An 8,080-nucleotide genomic window follows, 5' to 3' on the forward strand; every position below is an offset into this window, starting at 1 on the left:
GAAAATGGAGAAGTGAGTATCTTAAAAGTGTACCTTTTTTTTTAATCAATTATTGTTGTTCCCACGAAATATATGGTAAATCATATTTTTTTATATATAATAATATTTATTTTATTATTATTATTATTATTATTATTATTCTTTATATTATTTTATTAGTTTAAAATATTTGAGGAAATAAGTCATTGATATTATTAATTAGATTGACGTGGTCTAAATCCGTATATAAAGGGTTATCCGAAGTATCACTTGTACGATGATTAAGGTCAGAAAAGGTTTTTCAACCTAATCTTTTTGACTCTTAACTTAGTAACCCGAGATAAATGAGTGTAGAAATGATTGAATGATCCTCCTTCGTTGTGTTGAAAATAAATTTTTTTTCTTAATCGCAAAGGGAGGGATAACTCATGACTCAAACTTTAACTCTTACTCACGCGGACCGACGAATAGAGGGTGACATCCGTCTTTTTCTTTTATTATAGGTATCACGTAATAATTATATGTCGGATGACGATTGACTGATGATAAATTATATCTTTAGTCGTAAAGAAAAAAAAAAAGTGTTAATGTTTAGCTATCAACACTTGTCTTATCCACCATAGAAAGATATATTTGATTTAAGATAGTTGCAATGAGCAATGATGGATGCGTGTCACAACCTTTACGTTGAGATAGTTGGGACACTGATGTTAGCTTTCGTAACACATGAGCTCAGCAGGGTTTGGTGCATTTGCATGGGATAAGTTGGCCAAAGGAAAATTTAGGTACTAAAGTGATATCATTAAGTACTTTATGATAGGGATTAGTCTCTTTTTTTTAGTTTCACAACAGATGAGCTCTGCATAGTTTGGTGCATTTACATGTCATAAGTGCTTTATTATGATGTCCTCCTAGTGTTTCCAAATTTGTATATCTTATTAGGTACTGTGAGTAGACAAAGCAAACATACTAAGCTGTTCTCCTCCCCAATAACTTTTCCCTTCATTTATTACACCAAAGATGTGGAAAAGAAGTCAAAAGGACTGCTTTTGTTTTCACTTTGTTTAGTGCAAAGAGTACATACATGGTGACATCTTACTAGAATAGACTATGATTTGAGCCTCTCCTATGATATTAATATTTGAATCTAAATTAATAGTAAAGAGATTAGGTGCAGTATCACTGATCAATATTTGAACTCTCAATTTAAGTAGGTGAGGTACATTAGATTAATATTTTAAGTATTAAATTTATATTTCTTGATAAATGAGCCAAGTTAAATTTATAAAATTATCAAATAAGATTTTAAATCTATAATATTTAATGAGTAAACTTATATGATAAGATCAAAGTAAGTGAATAAGAGATACATTACTTTTAGACTAATATTCTATGTGTAAAAATACATTAAATGAGATTTTAAACATTCAAGCATCAAATATGCATCAATTTCTTTTGTCATATATCTCAACAAAGAATAACATAAGAAAGAAAGAAGAATCTAAGATAACATCATCGTACTGCGATGAGACCTTCGGATGCTTTGAGTAGACGTTGATGGTGTAAAATGGAATCCGAGAATAATGCTTTTGATCGAACAATATATTTCGATTCGTACGAATCACATCGATGAAAAGAACACAAATCAACATAGTCAATCCCAAATGTTCCCAATCACCATTAAAACCCACTAACTCTCAAGAACAATTCAAGAAACCAAAGAGAGGATTACATTGCCCATATGAATGCCAAAAAAATAGTCACCAACTCCTTTCTTTCTCATGTTTCTGGTCTCCACTCATCATTTGGATCAAAACCAGAAAGATGAGAGAGAGAAAGAGAGAGAGGATTACATTGCCCATATGAATGCCAAAAAAATAGTCACCAACTCCTTTCTTTCTCATGTTTCTGGTCTCCACTCATCATTTGGATCAAAACCAGAAAGATGAGAGAGAGAAAGAGAGAGAGAGAGAGAGAGAGAGAGAATAAGAAGTCATCCGTAGTGATCATGGAATGGCCACTTGCAAAAGCTAAACTTGGGTGTTGCAAGGATTCTCAACCTGGCGAGCTTCGTTCTACGGAGTGGTGATTCCCACCGCGCACATGCGACCACCATGGCGTCTGACTCCATCCGCTTTCCCCGCCGGTGTCTTTGTTCTTCCAAGTTGAGCGGTGGCTGATGTGACTGATGCTTTCCATGAAACGAATATTCACGGTGGAGAGCTCCACCTTATTTTAGATTCGTTAGGTTTAGGAGCTAACCTTTATCGTATCTTCGATCAATCCTAACAAGAGAACATGAACCCAAGTGATCTATATATTTTTTTCATAATTTATTATCGCGATGATCAAATTCGATAAGTTCGAACTCTTTAATATAATTTTTTATTGTTCAAAATGTCGAGTGATGAAATCGATTTAGATTCGTATTTGTTTCTATCATCGGGCTTAGTATCCATAGATGACTGCGCATGATAAATAGTTTGTTAAATTATATATTTGATAAAAATTACTTTAATTCTTAAATTAGTATTTAGAAAATAGTAAAATTATAAGAGATTGGGAAGGATAAGAGAGCTTAGTATAGTCTCCTCTAAATATAATAATACATATTAGGCCTTGTGTTTTGTTATAATTAAAATTAAATGAAGAGTTAATTTATAAAAATAATTATGCAAGATTGTGAAACGTGAAGAATCAATCACCAAATGTCATGTGAGTCATTTAATCGCTATTTTAATAGGTATTGAGTCAATAATAAACTAATATTCAGATGTTCACATATCAAATCCCCAATATATTCGATAAGATTTATCCAATTAATAATTCACAATGATTTGTAAGTCACATTGGTCTTAAATATTATTCATATTAAAATTCATTAGAGTCATTTCTATGACTTTATGTTTATCAAACCACCAAACCTCCATCATGTCATGTTGACTAACTCAATAAGAACCAATATATCAAATAAGAACCAACAAATTAGCATTCTTATCTTTTAGAACATCAAAACAAAAATAAATCGGAGAAAAATTCTGTCACCTATCATTAATTTGTCATCGATATGTTTCGGTAGGCACCCAACCCAGTCAGCACCGTCACAGCAAACACCAAACCCACTCTCCAGAAAATTATGAGCCGATAACCCACCAAGATAAGCATGTGGTGTCGTGTCGTCATCACGTGCAACATAATTAAGCGTATAAACGGGAACATATGACTCATCGCCGCGTCGTCCGAAGCAGAAGAAGCCCGAATCGTCACTCCAATCAAATCAATCACTAACTACTAATACTAATTGCCGTTCGTTGCGTCGGTGATCAAACCCTCCCCCCCCCCCTTTTTTATTGGAAGGAATTCTTATTATTATTTTTCGGTGGTGTCGGCGAAAGGTGCCAAGATTTATTTTAAATATAATTAAAATGTTAACGTAATTTAAAGTAGCAAATATATTTATCGAGAACTCGAAATATCATCAAAAATAATATCGACAAAGTAAGAAAGCGAATTCCAAATGGAGCAACGGTAACATCGCCCTCGCCGATGACTGCTCATTGCCAACTCCTATTGATCTTATGCCAGTTGGCATTAGCTGATCATTAAACGTTCATTTATATTCTCAAAAAAAACCCATATATATATATATATATATTATATTTCAGCGGTAATGGCCAGCCGTGCATGTCGTCATTCCAGGAGGCGGAGACGCCACGTAAGTCACGGATTGAGGCACGACCCACAAGAAGAATATGTGGCGAATATTACAACTGAACTGCCATCTGGCTTTTGCTATGAGGTGAAGAGGTCAGTCAAAAAATAATGGGAACATTGTTGTGATTTTGTTTGATGTGTGTTATGTACGGCGTTAATGGCCACATAATATTAAGCAACGAGCAACATGCGATCCAATTTTGTGGGCGGTTGGTTCCAACATCGTGTCATCGCCATCGCCGAGAAGGAAGAAGTAAAAGGGGGAAACCCCATAAAAAAGGCGATCGTTTCCTTTTCTAAATCGGATTGGCGGCCTCCTTTGTATCGCCAATTTATCGTCATCCCTTATCGACCGTCTATTTAAGCCTCCTTCCCATTAGTTCCGATCGACTCGAAGAAGAAGCCTTGTTGGTTCGGACTCGAACGTTTCCCGATCCCTTGCCTTGATCTAATGGCGGCCCTCCGCAAGACCCTCGCCCGGCGATTCGCCTCTCTCCTCCGCCCGTCCACCGCGCCCGCTCCGGCCAGCCGCCCCTCGCCACCCCGCCGATCCTCCTTCCTCCAGAAGCGGCCTTTCTTCCAGCCGGCACTGCCGCCGGACCGCTCCGCGATGCCCTTCGGGGGCGACCGGATCGCGGAGCGGATACGCTGCCTGTGCCCGGACAGGATCCGCCTCGACGGGCTCCTCCCGCCGCCGCCGCCGCCGCCGAAGCCAATCGCGGTGACGGAGGGGGAGTCGGAGGCGGAGGAGGAGAAGAGTGTGTCGTTGGAGGAGGTGAGGAAGGTGGTGAGAGCGTCACAGGTGGCTGCGGCGCGGGCGAGGTTGGTGGCGACGGGCGAGAGCTGTGTCCCGTACACGGACTTCGTCCGGATTTGCTGCGAGGCCTCGAATGGCGAGAAGGGATTGGAGATTGCGCGATCCCTCGACAAGTCGGGAATCGTAATAGTTCTTGGCAACGTCGTCTTTCTGAGGCCCGAAGAGGTATTAACTTGTAGTAATTCCTTCTTTTTGTTCTGTTAAATTAATTTTCTTTTTCTTTTTTTTATTTTTATTTTTTGTTGTGTTGTTACATTTATAGAATTTGTCTGAGTTCGGAGGTTGTTTCTGTGAAATGAATGGAGATCTGATCAAGTTTTTCTCCGGGTTTTCTATGTCTCTCTTTCAGCAGGAACAAAAAGGAAGGGGTTAAAAACAGGAGATTGGTGGCATTACAACTGCTGCAGACTGTTTTATTAAGATTTTTTTGGGGGGGAATCCCTGTGGTATACTGGAGTTAGATCGGCACAAAAGAAAAAAAATATATTGGAGCAAAAAAATCTTCTTGATCTAGAGAAAAAGAAAACCTTCAGGAAGAAAGAAAAAGAAAAAAATTATGCACAATTTCATATTTTCATCATACAAATAATGATTCGACCATTGACACACACCAGACATCCTAACATCTTGCATTCGACTTCATGTTACAAAGTAGCCCTTAATCTTAAAAGAACTGGTTAAGATTTCTTATTCGTGCATTTAATTTTTCTATTCTCCAGTTCTGTATAGCTATCAGTTCTAATTTGAATAGGAACGGGTGCATTTTATGAAATAATTGTTGCATAGCTTGGGAGATTTAAGGCAAAAGAATTTGATATTCACATTCTTCATTTTCCAAAAAAATTATGGAATGAGGGGCCTTAATGAATTTTTATTAAATATGGAATTGGAGTATATAGTTTACCTCTTTTCTTTTTTCTTTTTTTTTTAATTTCTCATTTTTTAGATATACGACATTGGATATGATGTAGAGGATCCAAGTGTGTGTGTTTATATACACACACACATAAAAATGGACATTAGATGTGTGCCAAAAGAATTAATGAAAAATGACAACCTTGCAGCAAGGAAATTTTTTTAAGCATAGAATTTAAAACTTTTATCCAGCTTGTTATTTAAAGCTCCAATCTTGGTTGAAAATAAGGTTCTTATAACTGCTTTTCATTTTGATTTTGTTGTTATTTATGGACTATGTCAGCGAAAGAAACTTCAAGTTTCTTAACTGATAACCTTTTGTGGTAAGGTTTTTTTTGTTTGCAATTTAGAACTTAACTTTTATTAGTTGGTTATTTGAAGCAGCAATCTTGGTTGGAATTAGGAGTCTTGTTGATAATACATTTTCTATGTGAACTCTATCATGGTCTATGAACCACTAAAATGGTATTAGCCTCAAACTGATAAGGCTTTGCAATTAGGGGAATTTGTTAAGGATAGAACTTAGAACTTAAATCATAATTTTATTGTGATCTATGGACCATATGTATATTATCAGACATGTGCAATTGGACATCATATGTGCGCCAATAGAACTTCATATTACTTAACTGTTAACCTTCTTGGAAGGGGTTAAGCATAGAATTTATAACTTTTATCAGCTTGTTATTTTAAGCTTCAATTTTTGTTCAAAATTAGGGCTCCTGTTGTATTTGTTTTCATCTTGATTTTGCCGTGATCTATGAGCCACTGAAATGATAGAAAGTTCATGTTACGTAACTGATAACCATTTGCGGCAAGAGGGCAGTGTAAAGCATAAACTCTGAACTTAACTTTTTTCAGTTTGTTCGAATTAGCATTCTTTTCATAACCTTCTTGTTTAAATCATGATCTATGGGCCACTAGAAGGATAGAAACTCCATTTTACTTGTGTGATAACCATTTGCATATAGGGATATTTGTTCAATCGCGGAACTTACCACTTTTATCAGTTTGTTATTTGATACTGCAATCTTGGTTCGAATTAGGAATCTCATCATCATCCTTTCTCATTATAATTTTGTTCTGATCTATGGAACACTGGACTACAAGTTTCATGTTAGATTTTGTTAAGCATAGAATTTAGAGAACATTTGTTAGTTTTTTCATTTGACATCTCGTCATAATCTTTTCTCAACATATGTACATTTATTTTAATCTCTGGACCACTGGAATGATAGATTCTGCATAACATCATGGAAACTAGTTAATTGAGAAGAAGAGTGAGTCTTTTGTATTTCTTTTGGCTGCCCCTTCATAAACTGCAGGTTGCCAAAGCAATTGAGAATATGATCCCATCGTCATTGAACCATCATCACTACGATCAATGTAGAGAAGAATTGAGGAAGATGGAAGAGACGAAAGCAGAGATCGATCAGAGAGCGGCAAATCAAGTCAGGAAGGAGCTGCAGTGTGGGCTGGGATTCATGTTGGCAGGCACAGCTGCTTTGATGAGGGTCACTTTCTGGGAGCTGTCGTGGGATGTGATGGAACCAATTTGCTTCTATCTCACCTCCGTCTACTTCATGGCCCGCTACGCCTTCTTCCTCAGGAGCTACAAGGAACCCTCGTTCAAGGGCTACTTCGCAAGCCGCTTTGCCGCCAAGCAGAAGCGCCTCATGGAATCTCAGAATTTTGACTTGAGTCGCTTCAATGAACTCAGCCAATCTTTCCTGCGCCCTCTGCCGCCACCGCTGCTACCACACCTTGAGTTCACATCCCCTTCCTATTGCCATTGCCATGTGAAGAGCCCATCACTGATTGGGTCATCACAGTGATTTATGCTGTAGGTGATGGTAAGGAAATAAACCAAGCTAACCAGAGAAAGGAGATGTTCTGATCTCACAATTTTTTGCGGCCTAAGAATTTACTGAGAAACATATACAATTGTATCGTGATAATAATCAATGGAATTCGATGGACACTGACATGAATTTATGATCATGCCACACAATATCGAAGCAGCTGACCTGAAGATTGCTATTTATTTTGCTTGTCTAATTAACATTAGACGCAAACTTCTTCGGTTGCAGGCAAACTTTGTGTTGAATACGGTTTCGGTTCCTAGTCTGCAGCAAATTGTTGCTCTTATTTACGGTTTAGTTTGTAGGTCTGCAGCAAATTGTTGTTGTTATCATGTATGATGCTGATGCTTGGGATGGAATCACACAGCAGCAGCAGCAGTTACCAGTGCCCATTTTCCAGCCTTGTCTGCTCATTAGATTATTTGATTTTTTTTTTCTTTCATTCCATTACATGTGTTATATGTATGTTTTTTCCATTACCATATAGAGCATATGTAACAACATTTGGTAGCGTCTCTACATTTTGTTCCACTTCCAAAGTGTCATATGAGTGCAAATTACAAGCATCCATCTCAATCGTTTACCTTTGTTTAATACTTTATATTTATTAAAAAATAATAATCTAATGAAAATATGACAATTATTCGAGATAAAGAAAAAGGTAGTCGAATCTTTGTTGAAATAAACAAAACTGTATCTGATTCGAGTAATCCTTATTCCCGTATTTTCATGAACTGTTGGGAAAATTTAGGCATTAACTTCTTAGCTCACAAACATAATAAATCTGACAAGT

At 37.0% G+C, this 8,080-nt stretch overlaps 1 protein-coding gene across 1 annotated transcript; it reads left to right on the forward strand.

The window, feature by feature from the left end:
* Positions 1 to 3,900: 3,900 nt before the first annotated feature.
* LOC135673608 (calcium uniporter protein 3, mitochondrial-like) lies at positions 3,901 to 7,426 on the forward strand. The gene is made up of 2 exons (XM_065182679.1): positions 3,901 to 4,675; positions 6,751 to 7,426. Exons 1-2 carry the CDS (start codon positions 4,145 to 4,147, stop codon positions 7,258 to 7,260), a joined length of 1,041 nt encoding a protein of 346 aa, XP_065038751.1. The 5' UTR covers positions 3,901 to 4,144; the 3' UTR covers positions 7,261 to 7,426.
* Positions 7,427 to 8,080: the final 654 nt, after the last annotated feature.

Source organism: Musa acuminata, chromosome BXJ1-5 (assembly GCF_036884655.1).
Source record: "Musa acuminata AAA Group cultivar baxijiao chromosome BXJ1-5, Cavendish_Baxijiao_AAA, whole genome shotgun sequence".
NCBI lineage: Eukaryota > Viridiplantae > Streptophyta > Magnoliopsida > Zingiberales > Musaceae > Musa > Musa acuminata.

Excerpts from the sequence above, each read along its gene's own strand:
- LOC135673608 (XM_065182679.1), top strand. The coding sequence starts at position 4,145 with ATGGCGGCCCTCCGCAAGACCCTCGCCCGGCGATTCGCCTCTCTCCTC. Across the intron at positions 4,676-6,750 it reads TCTTTCTGAGGCCCGAAGAG|GTTGCCAAAGCAATTGAGAA; the intron begins GTATTAACTTGT and ends CATAAACTGCAG.